The 20098-nt window shown below is 49.7% G+C and overlaps 1 protein-coding gene across 1 annotated transcript in view; it reads left to right on the forward strand.

Annotated features, from left to right (window-relative positions):
- The first annotated feature begins 590 nt into the window (after window positions 1-590).
- Window positions 591-20098, forward strand: part of sipa1l1 (signal-induced proliferation-associated 1 like 1) — a 62149-nt gene continuing 42641 nt past the window's right edge. The window contains exons 1-9 of the mRNA XM_038962694.1: window positions 591-1331; window positions 1587-1772; window positions 2024-2527; window positions 3406-3613; window positions 5541-5671; window positions 8929-9117; window positions 9517-9691; window positions 11960-12063; window positions 12430-12587. Coding sequence (XP_038818622.1) covers window positions 591-1331; window positions 1587-1772; window positions 2024-2527; window positions 3406-3613; window positions 5541-5671; window positions 8929-9117; window positions 9517-9691; window positions 11960-12063; window positions 12430-12587 — 2396 coding nt within the window. The remainder of the gene's footprint in view (window positions 1332-1586; window positions 1773-2023; window positions 2528-3405; window positions 3614-5540; window positions 5672-8928; window positions 9118-9516; window positions 9692-11959; window positions 12064-12429; window positions 12588-20098) is intronic.

The raw sequence follows: 20098 nt of genomic DNA on the forward strand, positions 1-20098 counted from the left end.
GATTAAGGTTCTGTGAATACAAGTCTTAGCAGGTCTTGTGTACGTAGATGCTAGTTTCTGTCACAGAGACATTCAGGTGCTCTTTAACAACAGCTGTCTGGATCTCATGTAATGTCTATTTGTTTCTTCTGCTTGATAAAAAAACTACTTCAGATGTATTATAGCCTCTCTGACATTGAGGCCTAACCCAGAATCTAACCATTTTCTTCTCTGTCCTCTTCCTCTCACTCCTCTTCCTCTGTCTCTCCTCTTCCTCTCTCTTTCCCTCTCTCTCGCTTGGTCTCCTCTTTCTCTCCTCTTCCTCTCTCGCTCTCCTCTTCCTCTCTCGCTCTCCTCTTCCTCTCTCGCTCTCCTCTCTCTCTCCTCTCCCTTCCTCTCTCTCTCTCCTCTGTAGAGTCCACCGTGCCCACCAGAGACCGAAGCAGCATGCAGACCTGAGGAGAACCAGCACTAGCTACAACGTTCTGTCCGCCCTCCTCCAGTCCTCCCAGCCACCAATGCTCTGTGAGGCTCTCTATCCTCTCCTCTCCCTGGGCATAATGCTCCATCTCTACTGCTGAGCTCCACCTTACCCCCTAACCTTACCCACCATGACCAGTCTGAAGCGGTCTCAGACGGAGCGTTCGGTGGGCGGCTCGGTACCTGCCTCTGATGAATTCTACACTCGCCGTCTGCGTCTCCCCAACGGTGGCGCCCCACCACCCCGCTCCGAAAGCGCCCACCTCACCTCCTCTTCCTCGTCCGGCTCCTCTTCATCCTCCACCCCGGGGGTTCCCAAGATGGGGGTCAGGGCCCGCGTGGCAGACTGGCCCCCCAAAAGGGACGGAACGGGTGGAGTGTGGCACATCACCGTAGATACGGACTCTCCAAGTTCTACCATGTCATCTTCAGGTGGCGGAGAACGCGGGTCGGGCGGAGAACGCGGGTCGGGCGGAGAAAGAGAACGAGAGCGGAGCTCCGGGTCGGGTTCAGGCTCGGCGCCCACGGCCCATAGCAGCATGTCAGCTAAACTGGGGCACCTGATCAGCCCTCAGGACTCGTCGATGCTCCGGAACATCCACAACACCCTGAAGAGCAAGATGCACCACGGCAGACATCACAGCAAAGACAACCGCTACCTGTCGCCAGACGGCTACCAGGGCTCGCCGCGTAAAGGCATGAGGCGTATCCGCCAGCGATCCAACAGTGACATCACTATCTCTGAGTTAGAGGGTGACGGGGGCGAGGGCTGGTCCTTCTCTGGCTGGACGCCCATGCACCGAGAGTACGGCAGCACGTCCTCCATAGACAAACATACAGGCTCAGAGGAGAGCTTCTTCGATATGCTCAAGGTTTGTGTCTTAAATGATTGATTTAGTGGTATAACTTACTGATATATATCAGTTATTTATGATGCGCTGTCCATATATATTTTCATTTTTATCATTAAATCACATTTTATGTATGGTTCTACATATGTACCAAGATGTTCAAATTAACCTAATCTTCCTAAACCTAATTTTTACTTGTTGAATATATGTATTGTTATATTCCTGAGGCAACTCTATATGTATTTTAAATATGTCAAATAAATCCATTCTTTCCAGGGTTATACATCCCAGGATGCACCAGACCAGCGCAGCCCGGCACCGGACAGACTCGGGGAGCTGCTGACGGTCGCCCCGCACAAACAGGCAGCCTTAGATCTGCCTGATGGACCCCTGGGTACTGCCAGAGGTAGCCCCGCCAGTCGCCTGAAGGAAAGGGAGAAACAACTCAAAAGGAGATCCAAGGTATTGAACACGAACTGCACGGTTTTACTATCCCCTCATTGGTTGATTGTATCTATCTTGTCTGTAGTGGTCTATACTTGATATGTTTCTGTTTCACTTTGTTATTATGAGTCTGTACATTACACCAATATTACATTTCATCAATCTTATCAAAATGTTTTACCCATACTTTATTTGTTAATGTGTTTGTGTTTATGCACAGTGAAGCAAACAACATGGGGATAATGAAGTACATTTTTATCTTATTCCAGTCGGAGACGGGCGGGGAGTCCATCTTCCGGAAGCTTCGTAGCGTCAAGGCCGAGGGCGACTCGTCCCGTGCCGGATCAGACATAGAAGACGGGGGGCGGGAGGACGGTAACAGCCCCAAACCCTGGATCTGTCAGAAGGGCTTCGCCCACTTTGACGTGCAGAGTATCCTCTTCGACCTCAACGAGGCCATCCAGGGACGACAGTCCGGCGGGAAACGCAAGAACACCACCACAGGAGCTTCGGCTGCCGCCGCCGCCTCGGCCTCTGCCACTTCCTCCCTCTCGTCCAATCAGAGCGGAGTATACGCTGGGGGCGGGTCTCCGTGCGGGTCGCAGGAGGAGCTAAGTGGGAAGGAGGGGTGTCCAGGTACAGGAGGGGGACATGGCACTAACCCTGCCCTGGATCCTGGGGATGACCAGAGCAATGAATTGGTGCTGAACTGTCCCTGTTTCAGGAAGGAACTGGGAGGAGAGGGAGAAAGGAACATCCGCCCTTCTAAACAGGTAGGACGAGGATACCATAAATACACTGGCATGGACACACACCGGCAATACGAATGCATGCAGGCACACACCCACACAATATACTGTTTGCAATCCCAAGGGTCCCAGCTACACAATGAATGGTCGTTTTGTTCGATAAAGTCCCTCTTTATATCCAAAAAAGTCTGTTTAGTTGGCGCCGTTGATTTCATTAATCCTCTCGTTACCGGTAAAGTTCGTCCAAACAAGTCAAACGATGTTTCTAATTAATCCTCAGGTACTCTAATATCTAAATAAACGATCATATTTGAGACGGAGAATAGTATGTTCAATAGGGAAGATAAATTACGAAGAGCGCGGACCTCATTCACGCACGCAACAAGACTACTTTTCTAATGAGAGACACCTTGGAACAACTTGTTCATTTTTCAAAAGACAAGCCTGAAACCCTTTCTAAAGACTGTTGACATCTAGTGGAAGCCCTAGGAACTGCAATCTGGGTCATATTTGTTTTCCCAGAGGCTATCATTGAAATGGCCTGTGACCTAAAAAAAAAAAAAAATGTTGGTCACAATTTTCCTTGGGTTTTCGCCTGCCATATCAGTTCTGTTATACTCACAGACATTATTTTAACAGTTTTTCTATCCAATGCTACAAATTATGCATATCCCAGCTTCTGGGCCTGAGTAACAGGCAGTTTACTTTGGGCACGTCATTCATCCGAACTTCCGAACACTCCCCCGCGAGCCTTAAGAGGTTTTAACACATTTAGAACCCGTACATAATGCATTCATAAGCAGTTTATAAGCATGTACTGTATGCTTATGTCAACTCAAATAAATGTTACCCCTTTACCTTTACCTCCAATCTAACATTGCTCCTCTTCCCCCTCCCAGCAGGGGAGTATAGGCAGTGGAGGGAGCTCTGGGGGGGGTGGCTCAGAGGAGGGGCCCCTGGAGACCACTCTCCCCCACTTCACCAATGCCGGGGTGGCCGTGCTGGAGGCCCCTAAAGATGGACAGGGACAACACGCCGACAGGGCCAAACGATCTGTAGAACACTGTGACCTGGGGGCTTACTACTACAGGAAGTACTTCTATCTGAGAGGTGAGAGGGAGGGACCTGGGGTACTATGACAGGAAGTGCTTCTACCTACAAGGAGGGAGGGAGGGAGAGTTAAGGTCCTACTACTACAGACCATAGAGATGTTGATTTATTCATTTCTAAAGTCATCTGGATATTTGATCTTTGGAAATATAAGATTGTCTGAAAATAGAATCTGAAAGCAGGTAGGTTGACATCAGGCTGTAGGTTGACATCAGGCTGTAGGTTGACATCAGGTTGACATCAGGCTGTAGGTTGACATCAGGCTGTAGGTTGACATCAGGCTGTAGATTGACATCAGGCTGTAGGTTGACATCGGGCTGTAGGTTGACATCGGGCTGTAGGTTGACATCGGGCTGTAGGTTGACATCGGGCTGTAGGTTGACATCGGGCTGTAGGTTGACATCGGGCTGTAGGTTGACATCGGGCTGTAGGTTGACATCGGGCTGTAGGTTGACATCGGGCTGTAGGTTGACATCGGGCTGTAGGTTGACATCGGGCTGTAGGTTGACATCGGGCTGTAGGTTGACATCGGGCTGTAGGTTGACATCGGGCTGTAGGTTGACACCGGGCTGTAGGTTGACACCGGGCTGTAGGTTGACACCGGGCTGTAGGTTGACACCGGGCTGTAGGTTGACATCAGGCTGTAGGTTGACATCAGGCTGTAGGTTGACATCAGGCTCTAGGTTGACATCAGGCTCTAGGTTGACATCAGGCTGTAGTGTAGGTTGACATCAGGCTGTAGGTTGACATCAGGCTGTAGGTTGACATCAGGCTGTAGTGTAGGTTGACATCAGGCTGTAGGTTGACATCAGGCTGTAGGTTGACATCAGGCTGTAGGTTGACATCAGGCTGTAGGTTGACATCAGGCTGTAGTGTAGGTTGACATCAGGCTGTAGGTTGACATCAGGCTGTAGGTTGACATCAGGCTGTAGGTTGACATCAGGCTGTAGTGTAGATTGACATCAGGCTGTAGGTTGACATCAGGCTGTGTGTGCTACTTCTCTTATATTGCAAATATATTTTCAAAAAATCCCCCTCTTCCGGTCTCGCACCCACGCTCCCTCTCTCTCTTTCCCTCTCTCTCTTTCCCTCTCTCTCTTTCCTCTCTCTCTTTCCCTCTCTCTCTTTCCCTCTCTCTCTTTCCTCTCTCTCTTTCCCTCTCTCTCTTTCCTCTCTCTCTTTCCCTCTCTCTCTTTCCTCTCTCTCTTTCCCTCCCTCTCTTTCCCTCTCTCGCTTTCCTCTCTCTCTTTCCTCTCTCTCTTTCCTCTCTCTCTTTCCCTCTCTCTCTTTCCTCTCTCTCTTTCCCTCCCTCTCTTTCCCTCTCTCTCTTTCCTCTCTCTCTTTCCCTCGCTCTCGTCCCTCTCTCTCTCTTTCCCTCTCTCTCTTTCCTCTCTCTCTTTCCCACTCTCTCTTTCCCACTCTCTCTTTCCCACTCTCTCTTTCCCTCTCTCTCTTTCCTCTCTCTCTTTCCCTCCCTCTCTTTCCCTCCCTCTCTTTCCCTCTCTCTCTTTCCTCTCTCTCTTTCCCTCTCTCTCTTTCCTCTCTCTCTTTCCCTCCCTCTCGTCCCTCTCTCTCTCTTTCCCTCTCTCTCTCTTTCCCTCTCTCTCTTTCCCTCTCTCTCTTTCCTCTCTCTCTTTCCTCTCTCTCTTTCCTCTCTCTCTTTCCCTCTCTCTCGTCCCTCCCTCTCGCTCTCTTTCCTCTCTCTCTTTCCTCTCTCTCTTTCCCGCTCTCTCTTTCCCGCTCTCTCTTTCCTCTCTCTTTCCCTCGCTCTCTTTCCCTCCCTCTCTCTCTTTCCCTCGCTCTCTTTCCCTCCCTCTCTCTCTCTCGTCCCTCCCTCTCTCTCGTCCCTCCCTCTCTCTCGTCCCTCCCTCTCTCTCGTCCCTCCCTCTCTCTCGTCCCTCTCTCTCTCGCTCCCTCTCTCGTCCAGAGCATTGGAACTACCTGGGTGTGGATGAGACTCTGGGTCCAGTAGCAGTGAGTCTGAGGAGAGAGAAGCTGGAGGAACACAAGGAGCATGGACAGCAGTACACCTACAGAGTCATCTTCAGAACCAGCGAGGTAACAAGACACTAACTAAAGCCCCTGGTTTCTCACCCGTCTCCCCTCCAGTCTGTCCTTTCTCCCTGCTCTTGTTCATTCTAGTGAATAACCAGGCTTGTTCATAGTGTATTCTCTCCTCTTCATTCACCACAACTCATTGATCTCAACTTCTCAAGTCCATCAGCTTCAACTACCTCTTCAATTCCTTAGACCCTGGTATGTTATAGGCAACAATGTCAGTCATCCCCATCACCTGCTCTCTACCCCTCCCTTCCTCCTCTCCCGCCCTCTCTACCTCACTCCTTTTCCTGAGAGCCTGCAGTATTGTAACCAGTAATGTTATCATCCCTCCCCTTCTCTCCTCTCTTCTCCACCTCTGCACTTCTCTCTCCTCTCTCCACCTGTCCTCTCTCCACCTGTCCTCTCTCCTCTCTCCACCTGTCCTCTCTCCACCTGTCCTCTCTCCACCTGTCCTCTCTCCTCTCTCCACCTGTCCTCTCCACCTGTCCTCTCTCCTCTCTCCACCTGTCCTCTCTCCTCTCTCCACCTGTCCTCTCTCCTCTCTCCACCTGTCCTCTCTCCTCTCTCCACCTGTCCTCTCCACCTGTCCTCTCTCCACCTGTCCTCTCTCCTCTCTCCACCTGTCCTCTCTCCACCTGTCCTCTCTCCTCCATTCCACCTCTCCTCTCTCCTCCATTCCACCTCTCCTCCATTCCACCTCTCCTCTCTCCACCTCTCCTCTCTCCACCTCTCCTCTCTCCTCTATTCCACCTCTCCTCTCTCCTCCATTCCACCTCTCCTCTCTCCACCTGTCCTCTCCTCCATTCCACCTCTCCACCTCTCCTCCATTCCACCTGTCCTCTCTCCTCCATTCCACCTCTCCTCTCTCCACCTCTCCTCTCTCCTCCTCTCCACCTCTCCTCTCTCCTCCATTCCACCTCTCCTCTCTCCACCTCTCCTCTCTCCTCCATTCCACCTCTCCTCTCTCCACCTCTCCTATCTCCTCTATTCCACCTCTCCTCTCTCCACCTGTCCTCTCCTCCATTCCACCTCTCCTCTCTCCTCCATTCCACCTCTCCTCTCTCCACCTGTCCTCTCTCCTCCATTCCACCTCTCCTCTCTACACCTCTCCTCTCTCCTCCATTCCACCTCTCCTCTCTCCACCTGTCCTCTCTCCTCCATTCCACCTCTCCTCTCTCCACCTGTCCTCTCTCCTCCATTCCACCTCTCCTCTCTCCACCTGTCCTCTCTCCTCCATCCACCTCTCCTCTCTCCTCCATTCCACCTCTCCTCTCTCCTCCATTCCATCTCTCCTCTCCTCACCTGTCCCCCACACCTCTCCTCTCTCCTCCATTCCACCTCTCCTCTCTCCTCCATTCCACCTCTCCTCTCCTCACCTGTCCCCCACACCTGTCCTCTCTCCTCCATCCCACCTCTCTACCTCTCCTCTCCACCTCTCCTCTCTCTACCTCTCCTCTCCACCTCTCCTCTCTCCTCCATTCCACCTCTCCTCTCTCTACCTCTCCTCTCCACCTCTCCTCTCTCCTCCATTCCACCTCTCCTCTCTCCTCCATTCCACCTCTCCTCTCTCTACCTCTCCTCTCTCCACCTGTCCTCTCTCCTCCATTCCACCTCTCCTCTCTCCACCTCTCCTCTCCACCTCTCTTCTCTCCTCCATTCCACCTCTCCTCTCTCCACCTCTCCTCTCTCCACCTCTCCTCTCTCCTCCATTCCACCTCTCCTCTCTCCACCTGTCCTCCTCCTCTGCACTTCTCTTCTCCACTTGCTGCTATTTCCAGCCTGGAAGGTGGGCAGGTTTGTGAGTGTGTATAGGTTGAGACCACGTCAGAGGAAGAATAGTTTAGTCCAGTGTTCTGGGTCCTCTCCACCGTCAACACATTTACCTCCACGGGGTCTCCGTCAGAACACTACAATAATACACTTGACCACATGTAATAATATCCAGCATATTTAACCGCATTTAAAAACCTAAGGACACAGTACTGTGAGTCACTTCTCAGTGTGAGCACAGGGACATGAATGCACACACACACACACACACACACACACACACACACACACACACACACACACACACACACACACACACACACACACACACACACACACACACACACACACACACACACACACACACACTGGACTGGACTCTGTGTGTTTACTGTTAGTGAGATATGAAGGCAGGTCCTTCTAGATAGGAAGGCAGGTCCTTCTAGATAGGAAGGCAGGTCCTTCTAGATAGGAAGGCAGGTCCTTCTAGATAGGAAGGCAGGTCCTTCTAGATAGGAAGGCAGGTCCTTCTAGATAGGAAGGCAGGTCCTTCTAGATAGGAAGGCAGGTCCTTCTAGATAGGAAGGCAGGTCCTTCTAGATAGGAAGGCAGGTCCGTCTAGATAGGAAGGCAGGTCCGTCTAGATAGGAAGGCAGGTCCGTCTAGATAGGAAGGCAGGTCCGTCTAGATAGGAAGGCAGGTCCGTCTAGATAGGAAGGCAGGTCCGTCTAGATAGGAAGGCAGGTCCGTCTAGATAGGAAGGCAGGTCCGTCTAGATAGGAAGGCAGGTCCGTCTAGATAGGAAGGCAGGTCCGTCTAGATAGGAAGGCAGGTCCGTCTAGATAGGAAGGCAGGTCCGTCTAGATAGGAAGGCAGGTCCGTCTAGATAGGAAGGCAGGTCCGTCTAGATAGGAAGGCAGGTCCGTCTAGATAGGAAGGCAGGTCCGTCTAGATAGGAAGGCAGGTCCGTCTAGATAGGAAGGCAGGTCCGTCTAGATAGGAAGGCAGGTCCGTCTAGATAGGAAGGCAGGTCCGTCTAGATAGGAAGGCAGGTCCGTCTAGATAGGAAGGCAGGTCCTTCTAGATAGGAAGGCAGGTCCTTCTAGATAGGAAGGCAGGTCCGTCTAGATAGGAAGGCAGGTCCGTCTAGATAGGAAGGCAGGTCCTTCTAGATCTTTCTATTATTCATGCTGTCCTCCACTGAAGGTTGTTTTAACCTGTGTGTGTGTGTGTTTTCTCCCCTCAGGAAGTTAGTTTTAGCCTTAAATTCCAAAGGAATAGAGACACTTCATACAGTGTTTTAACGATGTGCAAAAAAGTAAAATAAATAAACATAAATATGGGTTGTTTTTATTTATTCTCTCTCTCTCTCTCTCTCTCTCTCTCTCTCTCTGTTTCTCCCCCAGTCTGGTGTAATAATGGATCACTTTATCCCTCTCTTCCTGCCTCTCCTCACCCCACTTCCTGTCACCTCTCCCCTCTAGCTCACCACCCTGCGTGGATCCATTCTGGAAGATGCTGTGCCCTCCACCTCGAAGCACGGCCTGGCTCGGGGTCTACCCCTCAAAGAGGTGCTAGATTACCTGGTTCCAGAGCTGACCGCCCACTGTCTCAGACTGGCACTTAACACACCTAAAGTCACAGAGCAGCTGATGAAGCTGGACGAACAGGGGGTAAGGACACAAGAAGGGTTGTAAAATGATACAAACTTTCCTCGAGGGATTCTGGATTTTCCTGCTTATTCCATCCGGATTCCGGGAGTCTTCAAACTGGGATCTCTGAGAAAACCTGGGGATTTAGAGAAAGTTACCAATAAGACAACAGAAAAATAACATGAAAGTCTCACAATTTATTACTTGCAGAGAACTTTAAATAGCACGAATGTAATCTCTCTCTCTCTCTCTCTCTCTCTCTCTCTCTCTCTGTCTCTGTCTCTGTCTCTGTCTCTCTCTCTCTGTCTCTCTCTCTCTGTCTCTCTGTCTCTGTCTCTCTCTCTCTCTCTTTTTCCTTCTCTCTCCTTCTCTCTCCTCTCTTTCTCTCCTTCTCTCTCCTCTCTTTCTCTGTCTCTGCAGTTGAGTTTCCAGTTGAAGGTGGGGGTGATGTACTGTGCGGCGGGACAGAGCAGTGAAGAGGATATGTATAATAATGATTCAGCGGGTCCTGCTCTGGAGGAGTTCCTACAGCTGCTGGGGGAGAGGGTCCGACTGAAGGGATTCACCAAGTACCGAGCCCAGCTGGACACTAAGAGTAAGTTACTACACACACACACACACACACACACACACACACACACACACACACACACACACACACACACACACACACACACACACACACACACACACACACACACACACACAGTGTTATCTCTCTCTCATGCCCAGCTTAACACCAAGAGTATTACTACATTACATTGCCAACGACTAACCTGAGACTGCGTTGTCGACGACGACACCTGAGAATGCGTTGTCGACGACGACACCTGAGAATGCGTTGTCGACGACGACACCTGAGAATGCGTTGTTGGCGGTTGGTTCTTTTAATCACCATGACGTTCAATGAACCCTAAAGAGGAAATTCCTAGAGTAACAGGGTAACCAAGCTATAGAGCTCACCAGTTTGTAGTCGTAAAGAGGACCCATTCATAGACCCAGAGGGAATAGGACCCATTCATAGACCCAGAGGGAATAGGACCCATTCATAGACCCAGAGGGAATAGGACCCATTCATAGACCCAGAGGGAATAGGACCCATTCATAGACCCAGAGGGAATAGGACCCATTCATAGACCCAGAGCAGAGGGAGTAGGACCCATTCATAGACCCAGAGGGAGTAGGACCCATTCATAGACCCAGAGGGAATAGGACCCATTCATAGACCCAGAGCAGAGGGAGTAGGACCCATTCATAGACCCAGAGCAGAGGGAGTAGGACCCATTCATAGACCCAGAGGGAATAGGACCCATTCATAGACCCAGAGCAGAGGGAATAGGACCCATTCATAGACCCAGAGCAGAGGGAATAGGACCCATTCATAGACCCAGAGGGAATAGGACCCATTCATAGACCCAGAGGGAATAGGACCCATTCATAGACCCAGAGGGAATAGGACCCATTCATAGACCCAGAGGGAATAGGACCCATTCATAGACCCAGAGCAGAGGGAATAGGACCCATTCATAGACCCAGAGGGAATAGGACCCATTCATAGACCCAGAGGGAATAGGACCCATTCATAGACCCAGAGCAGAGGGAATAGGACCCATTCATAGACCCAGAGGGAATAGGACCCATTCATAGACCCAGAGCAGAAGGATTCTGACCACATTCTGCTGTTGTATTCTCTCCCTCCTCTAGCTGACACTAATGGGACTCACTTCCTGTACACTATGAGCCTTCCTGTCTGTCCTCTAGCTGACACTACTGGGACTCACTTCCTGTACACCACCTATAAATCAAATAAAACGTTATCTGTCACGCGCCGAATACAAGAAGTGTAGACTTTACCGTGAAATGCTGAATACAAGAAGTGTAGACTTTACCGTGAAATGCTGAATACAAGAAGTGTAGACTTTACCGTGAAATGCTGAATACAAGAAGTGTAGACTTTACCGTGAAATGCTGAATACAAGAAGTGTAGACTTTACCGTGAAATGCTTACTTACAAGCCCTTAACCAACAGTGCAGTTCAAGAAGAGTTAAGAAAATATTTACCAAATAGACTAAAATACAAAGTAACACAATAACATAACAATAACGAGGCTTTATACAGGGGGTACCGGTACCAAGTCAGGGTGCGGGGGTACAGGTTAGTAGAGGTAATTTGTACATGTAGGTAGGGGTAAAGTGACTATGCATAGATAATAGACAGAGAGTAGCAGCAGTGTACAAAACAAATGGGGGGGGTCAATGTAATGGTCCGGTGGCCATTTTATTAATTGTTCAGCAGTCTTATAACTTGGGGGTAGAAGCTGTTAAGGAGACTTTTGGTCCAAGACTTGGTGCTCCGGTACCGCTTGCCGTGTGGTAGCAGAGAAAACAGTCTATGACTGGAGTCTCTGACAATTTTATGGGCTTTCCTCTGAAATCGCCTGGTCCTGGATGGCAGTTAGCTTGGCCCCAGTGATGTACTGGGTCGTACGCACTACCCTCTGTAACGCCTTACGGTCAGATGCCGAGCACTTGCCATACCAGGCGGTGATGCAACCGGTGAGGATGCTCTCGATGGTGCAGCTGTAGAACCTTTTTGAGGATCTGGGGACCCATGCCAAATCTTTTCAGTCTCCTGAGGGGGAGAAGGTTTTGTCGTGCCCTCTTCACGACTGTCTTGGTGTGTTTGGACCATGGACTATGAACCTGTCTGACTAACTCTAGTTACTGTCTGTCTGTCTCTGTCTGTCTCTGTCTGTCTCTGTCTGTCTGTCTCTGTCTGTCTGTCTGTCTGTCTGTCTGTCTGTCTGTCTGTCTGTCTGTCTGTCTGTCTGTCTGTCTGTCTGTCTGTCTGTCTGTCTTCCAGCTGACTCCACAGGAACCCACTCCCTGTACACCACCTATAAGGACTACGAGGTGATGTTCCATGTCTCCACCATGCTGCCCTACACACCCAACAACAAACAACAGGTCTGTGTTGGTACGCTTGAGATTCGTAACACTTTCAACTGAATCCAGGGAATTTAAGTAAATGACAGGGTGGTAGTAGTACGCTGAGCCGTACGCTGAGCCGTACTAGTAACTCGCTGTGAAGCCAAGATGGCCCTTCATTTCACTGTGAGACTAATTACATGGCTGTGTGTTCGCTGACCTGTTTTCTCTGTCGTTCCAACGCAGTGAATGATTTAAAAAATAATCTTAAATAATGTGTCACATTCTACAGTCATTGATAGATTGTAAAGGCATATGTTTTACATGTTGTTCATATGTTTACCGTGAGAGTTTTTAATCTGTTTGTTGTTCCCCCCCCCCCCCGTTGTGTCCGTCTCCTCACAGCTCCTGAGGAAGCGTCACATAGGAAATGACATAGTGACCATCGTATTCCAGGAGCCGGGGGCTCAGCCCTTCACCCCCAAGAACATACGCTCTCACTTCCAACACGTGTTCGTAGTGGTGAGAGCACATCAACCCTGCTCTGACAACACCAGCTACAGGTGAGTGGAACGTCTAGCACACACACACACACACACACACACACACACACACACACACACACACACACACACACACACACACACACACAGCTGCTACAGGTGAGTGGAACGTCTAGCACACACACACACACACACACACACACACACACAGCTGCTACAGGTGAGTGGAACGTCTAGCACACACACACACACACACACACACACACACACACACACACACACACACAAACAGCTGCTATAGGTGAGTGGAACGTCTAGCACACACACACACACACAGCTGCTACAGGTGAGTGGAACGTCTAGCACACACACACACACACACACACACACACACACACACACACACACACACACACACACACACACACACACACAAACAGCTGCTATAGGTGAGTGGAACGTCTAACACACACACACACACACACAACCTGCTGGAGGAAGACCTCCTGCAGTCCAGTGTAATGTACACAACAACCTGTTGGAGGAAGACCCCCTGCAGTCCAGTGTAATGTACACAACAACCTGTTGGAGGAAGACCTCCTGCAGTCCAGTGTAATGTACACAACAACCTGTTGGAGGAAGACCTCCTGCAGTCCAGTGTAATGTACACAACAACCTGTTGGAGGAAGACCTCCTGCAGTCCAGTGTAATGTACACAACAACCTGTTGGAGGAAGACCTCCTGCAGTCCAGTGTAATGTACACAACAACCTGTTGGAGGAAGACCCCCTGCAGTCCAGTGTAATGTACCCAACAACCTGTTGGAGGAAGACCTCCTGCAGTCCAGTGTAATGTACACAACAACCTGTTGGAGGAAGACCTCCTGCAGTACAGTGTAATGTACACAACAACCTGTTGGAGGAAGACCCCCTGCAGTCCAGTGTAATGTACACAACAACCTGTTGGAGGAAGACCTCCTGCAGTCCAGTGTACACAACAACCTGTTGGAGGAAGACCTCCTGCAGTCCAGTGTACACAACAACCTGTTGGAGGAAGACCCCCTGCAGTACAGTGTAATGTACACAACAACCTGTTGGAGGAAGACCTCCTGCAGTCCAGTGTACACAACAACCTGTTGGAGGAAGACCTCCTGCAGTCCAGTGTAATGTACACAACAACCTGTTGGAGGAAGACCCCCTGCAGTACAGTGTAATGTACACAACAACCTGTTGGAGGAAGACCTCCTGCAGTACAGTGTACACAACAACCTGTTGGAGGAAGACCTCCTGCAGTCCAGTGTACACAACAACCTGTTGGAGGAAGACCCCCTGCAGTACAGTGTAATGTACACAACAACCTGTTGGAGGAAGACCTCCTGCAGTCCAGTGTAATGTACACAACAACCTGTTGGAGGAAGACCTCCTGCAGTCCAGTGTAATGTACACAACAACCTGTTGGAGGAAGACCTCCTGCAGTCCAGTGTAATGTACACAACAACCTGTTGGAGGAAGACCTCCTGCAGTACAGTGTAATGTACACAACAACCTGTTGGAGGAAGACCTCCTGCAGTACAGTGTAATGTACACAACAACCTGTTGGAGGAAGACCTCCTGCAGTCCAGTGTAATGTACACAACAACCTGTTGGAGGAAGACCTCCTGCAGTCCAGTGTAATGTACACAACAACCTGTTGGAGGAAGACCCCCTGCAGTACAGTGTAATGTACACAACAACCTGTTGGAGGAAGACCCCCTGCAGTACAGTGTAATGTACACAACAACCTGTTGGAGGAAGACCTCCTGCAGTACAGTGTAATGTACACAACAACCTGTTGGAGGAAGACCTCCTGCAGTACAGTGTAATGTACACAACAACCTGTTGGAGGAAGACCTCCTGCAGTACAGTGTAATGTACACAACAACCTGTTGGAGGAAGACCTCCTGCAGTACAGTGTAATGTACACAACAACCTGTTGGAGGAAGACCTCCTGCAGTCCAGTGTAATGTACACAACAACCTGTTGGAGGAAAACCTCCTGCAGTCCAGTGTAATGTACACAACAACCTGTTGGAGGAAGACCTCCTGCAGTACAGTGTAATGTACACAACAACCTGTTGGAGGATGACCTCCTGCAGTACAGTGTAATGTACCCAACAACCTGTTGGAGGAAGACCTCCTGCAGTACAGTGTAATGTACCCAACAACCTGTTGGAGGAAGACCTCCTGCAGTCCAGTGTAATGTACCCAACAACCTGTTGGAGGAAGACCTCCTGCAGTACAGTGTAATGTACCCAACAACCTGTTGGAGGAAGACCTCCTGCAGTACAGTGTAATGTACACAACAACCTGTTGGAGGAAGACCTCCTGCAGTACAGTGTAATGTACACAACAACCTGTTGGAGGAAGACCTCCTGCAGTACAGTGTAATGTACACAACAACCTGTTGGAGGAAGACCTCCTGCAGTCCAGTGTAATGTACACAACAACCTGTTGGAGGAAGACCTCCTGCAGTCCAGTGTAATGTACACAACAACCTGTTGGAGGAAGACCTCCTGCAGTACAGTGTAATGTACACAACAACCTGTTGGAGGAAGACCTCCTGCAGTCCAGTGTAATGTACACAACAACCTGTTGGAGGAAGACCTCCTGCAGTACAGTGTAATGTACACAACAACCTGTTGGAGGAAGACCTCCTGCAGTACAGTGTAATGTACACAACAACCTGTTGGAGGAAGACCTCCTGCAGTCCAGTGTAATGTACACAACAACCTGTTGGAGGAAGACCCCTGCAGTACAGTGTAATGTACACAACAACCTGTTGGAGGAAGACCTCCTGCAGTACAGTGTAATGTACACAACAACCTGTTGGAGGAAGACCTCCTGCAGTACAGTGTAATGTACACAACAACCTGTTGGAGGAAGACCTCCTGCAGTACAGTGTAATGTACACAACAACCTGTTGGAGGAAGACCTCCTGCAGTCCAGTGTACACAACAACCTGTTGGAGGAAGACCCCCTGCAGTCCAGTGTACACAACAACCTGTTGGAGGAAGACCCCCTGCAGTCCAGTGTACACAACAACCTGTTGGAGGAAGACCCCCTGCAGTACAGTGTAATGTACACAACAACCTGTTGGAGGAAGACCTCCTGCAGTCCAGTGTAATGTACACAACAACCTGTTGGAGGAAGACCTCCTGCAGTCCAGTGTAATGTACACAACAACCTGTTGGAGGAAGACCCCTGCAGTACAGTGTAATGTACACAACAACCTGTTGGAGGAAGACCTCCTGCAGTCCAGTGTAATGTACACAACAACCTGTTGGAGGAAGACCCCCTGCAGTCCAGTGTAATGTACACAACAACCTGTTGGAGGAAGACCTCCTGCAGTACAGTGTAATGTACACAACAACCTGTTGGAGGAAGACCCCCTGCAGTCCAGTGTAATGTACACAACAACCTGCTGGAGGAAGACCTCCTGCAGTCCAGTGTAATGTACACAACAACCTGTTGGAGGAAGACCCCCTGCAGTACAGTGTAATGTACACAACAACCTGTTGGAGGAAGACCTCCTGCAGTCCAGTGTAATGTACACAAAAACCTGTTGGAGGAAGACCTCCTGCAGTCCAGTGTAATGTACACAACAACCTGTTGGAGGAAGACCCCCTGCAGTCCAGTGTAATGTACACAACAACCTGTTGGAGGAATACCTCCTGCAGTACAGTGTAATGTACACAACAACCTGTTGGAGGAAGACCTCCTGCAGTCCAGTGTAATGTACACAACAACCTGTTGGAGGAAGACCTCCTGCAGTCCAGTGTAATGTACACAACAACCTGTTGGAGGAAGACCTCCTGCAGTACAGTGTAATGTACACAACAACCTGTTGGAGGAAGACCCCCTGCAGTCCAGTGTAATGTACACAACAACCTGTTGGAGGAAGACCTCCTGCAGTCCAGTGTAATGTACACAACAACCTGTTGGAGGAAGACCCCCTGCAGTCCAGTGTAATGTACACAACAACCTGTTGGAGGAAGACCTCCTGCAGTCCAGTGTAATGTACACAACAACCTGTTGGAGGAAGACCTCCTGCAGTCCAGTGTAATGTACACAACAACCTGTTGGAGGAAGACCTCCTGCAGTCCAGTGTAATGTACACAACAACCTGTTGGAGGAAGACCTCCTGCAGTCCAGTGTAATGTACACAACAACCTGTTGGAGGAAGACCTCCTGCAGTCCAGTGTAATGTACACAACAACCTGTTGGAGGAAGACCCCCTGCAGTCCAGTGTAATGTACACAACAACCTGTTGGAGGAAGACCTCCTGCAGTACAGTGTAATGTACACAACAACCTGTTGGAGGAAGACCTCCTGCAGTCCAGTGTAATGTACACAACAACCTGTTGGAGGAAGACCTCCTGCAGTCCAGTGTAATGTACACAACAACCTGTTGGAGGAAGACCTCCTGCAGTACAGTGTAATGTACACAACAACCTGTTGGAGGAAGACCTCCTGCAGTCCAGTGTAATGTACACAACAACCTGTTGGAGGAAGACCTCCTGCAGTACAGTGTAATGTACACAACAACCTGTTGGAGGAAGACCTCCTGCAGTACAGTGTAATGTACACAACAACCTGTTGGAGGAAGACCTCCTGCAGTACAGTGTACACAACAACCTGTTGGAGGAAGACCCCCTGCAGTACAGTGTAATGTACACAACAACCTGTTGGAGGAAGACCCCCTGCAGTCCAGTGTAATGTACACAACAACCTGTTGGAGGAAGACCTCCTGCAGTACAGTGTAATGTACACAACAACCTGTTGGAGGAAGACCTCCTGCAGTCCAGTGTAATGTACACAACAACCTGTTGGAGGAAGACCCCCTGCAGTACAGTGTAATGTACACAACAACCTGTTGGAGGAAGACCCCCTGCAGTCCAGTGTAATGTACACAACAACCTGTTGGAGGAAGACCTCCTGCAGTCCAGTGTAATGTACACAACAACCTGTTGGAGGAAGACCTCCTGCAGTACAGTGTAATGTACACAACAACCTGTTGGAGGAAGACCTCCTGCAGTACAGTGTAATGTACACAACAACCTGTTGGAGGAAGACCTTCTGCAGTCCAGTGTAATGTACACAACAACCTGTTGGAGGAAGACCTCCTGCAGTCCAGTGTAATGTACACAACAACCTGTTGGAGGAAGACCCCCTGCAGTACAGTGTAATGTACACAACAACCTGTTGGAGGAAGACCCCCTGCAGTACAGTGTAATGTACACAACAACCTGTTGGAGGAAGACCTCCTGCAGTACAGTGTAATGTACACAACAACCTGTTGGAGGAAGACCTCCTGCAGTACAGTGTAATGTACACAACAACCTGTTGGAGGAAGACCTCCTGCAGTACAGTGTAATGTACACAACAACCTGTTGGAGGAAGACCTCCTGCAGTACAGTGTAATGTACACAACAACCTGTTGGAGGAAGACCTCCTGCAGTCCAGTGTAATGTACACAACAACCTGTTGGAGGAAAACCTCCTGCAGTCCAGTGTAATGTACACAACAACCTGTTGGAGGAAGACCTCCTGCAGTACAGTGTAATGTACACAACAACCTGTTGGAGGATGACCTCCTGCAGTACAGTGTAATGTACCCAACAACCTGTTGGAGGAAGACCTCCTGCAGTACAGTGTAATGTACCCAACAACCTGTTGGAGGAAGACCTCCTGCAGTCCAGTGTAATGTACCCAACAACCTGTTGGAGGAAGACCTCCTGCAGTACAGTGTAATGTACCCAACAACCTGTTGGAGGAAGACCTCCTGCAGTACAGTGTAATGTACACAACAACCTGTTGGAGGAAGACCTCCTGCAGTACAGTGTAATGTACACAACAACCTGTTGGAGGAAGACCTCCTGCAGTACAGTGTAATGTACACAACAACCTGTTGGAGGAAGACCTCCTGCAGTCCAGTGTAATGTACACAACAACCTGTTGGAGGAAGACCTCCTGCAGTCCAGTGTAATGTACACAACAACCTGTTGGAGGAAGACCTCCTGCAGTACAGTGTAATGTACACAACAACCTGTTGGAGGAAGACCTCCTGCAGTCCAGTGTAATGTACACAACAACCTGTTGGAGGAAGACCTCCTGCAGTACAGTGTAATGTACACAACAACCTGTTGGAGGAAGACCTCCTGCAGTACAGTGTAATGTACACAACAACCTGTTGGAGGAAGACCTCCTGCAGTCCAGTGTAATGTACACAACAACCTGTTGGAGGAAGACCCCTGCAGTACAGTGTAATGTACACAACAACCTGTTGGAGGAAGACCTCCTGCAGTACAGTGTAATGTACACAACAACCTGTTGGAGGAAGACCTCCTGCAGTACAGTGTAATGTACACAACAACCTGTTGGAGGAAGACCTCCTGCAGTACAGTGTAATGTACACAACAACCTGTTGGAGGAAGACCTCCTGCAGTCCAGTGTACACAACAACCTGTTGGAGGAAGACCCCCTGCAGTCCAGTGTACACAACAACCTGTTGGAGGAAGACCCCCTGCAGTCCAGTGTACACAACAACCTGTTGGAGGAAGACCCCCTGCAGTACAGTGTAATGTACACAACAACCTGTTGGAGGAAGACCTCCTGCAGTCCAGTGTAATGTACACAACAACCTGTTGGAGGAAGACCTCCTGCAGTCCAGTGTAATGTACACAACAACCTGTTGGAGGAAGACCCCTGCAGTACAGTGTAATGTACACAACAACCTGTTGGAGGAAGACCTCCTGCAGTCCAGTGTAATGTACACAACAACCTGTTGGAGGAAGACCCCCTGCAGTCCAGTGTAATGTACACAACAACCTGTTGGAGGAAGACCTCCTGCAGTACAGTGTAATGTACACAACAACCTGTTGGAGGAAGACCCCCTGCAGTCCAGTGTAATGTACACAACAACCTGCTGGAGGAAGACCTCCTGCAGTCCAGTGTAATGTACACAACAACCTGTTGGAGGAAGACCCCCTGCAGTACAGTGTAATGTACACAACAACCTGTTGGAGGAAGACCTCCTGCAGTCCAGTGTAATGTACACAACAACCTGTTGGAGGAAGACCTCCTGCAGTCCAGTGTAATGTACACAACAACCTGTTGGAGGAAGACCCCCTGCAGTCCAGTGTAATGTACACAACAACCTGTTGGAGGAATACCTCCTGCAGTACAGTGTAATGTACACAACAACCTGTTGGAGGAAGACCTCCTGCAGTCCAGTGTAATGTACACAACAACCTGTTGGAGGAAGACCTCCTGCAGTCCAGTGTAATGTACACAACAACCTGTTGGAGGAAGACCTCCTGCAGTACAGTGTAATGTACACAACAACCTGTTGGAGGAAGACCCCCTGCAGTCCAGTGTAATGTACACAACAACCTGTTGGAGGAAGACCTCCTGCAGTCCAGTGTAATGTACACAACAACCTGTTGGAGGAAGACCCCCTGCAGTCCAGTGTAATGTACACAACAACCTGTTGGAGGAAGACCTCCTGCAGTCCAGTGTAATGTACACAACAACCTG

Source organism: Salvelinus namaycush, chromosome 24 (assembly GCF_016432855.1).
Source record: "Salvelinus namaycush isolate Seneca chromosome 24, SaNama_1.0, whole genome shotgun sequence".
Taxonomy (NCBI): Eukaryota; Metazoa; Chordata; class Actinopteri; order Salmoniformes; family Salmonidae; genus Salvelinus; species Salvelinus namaycush.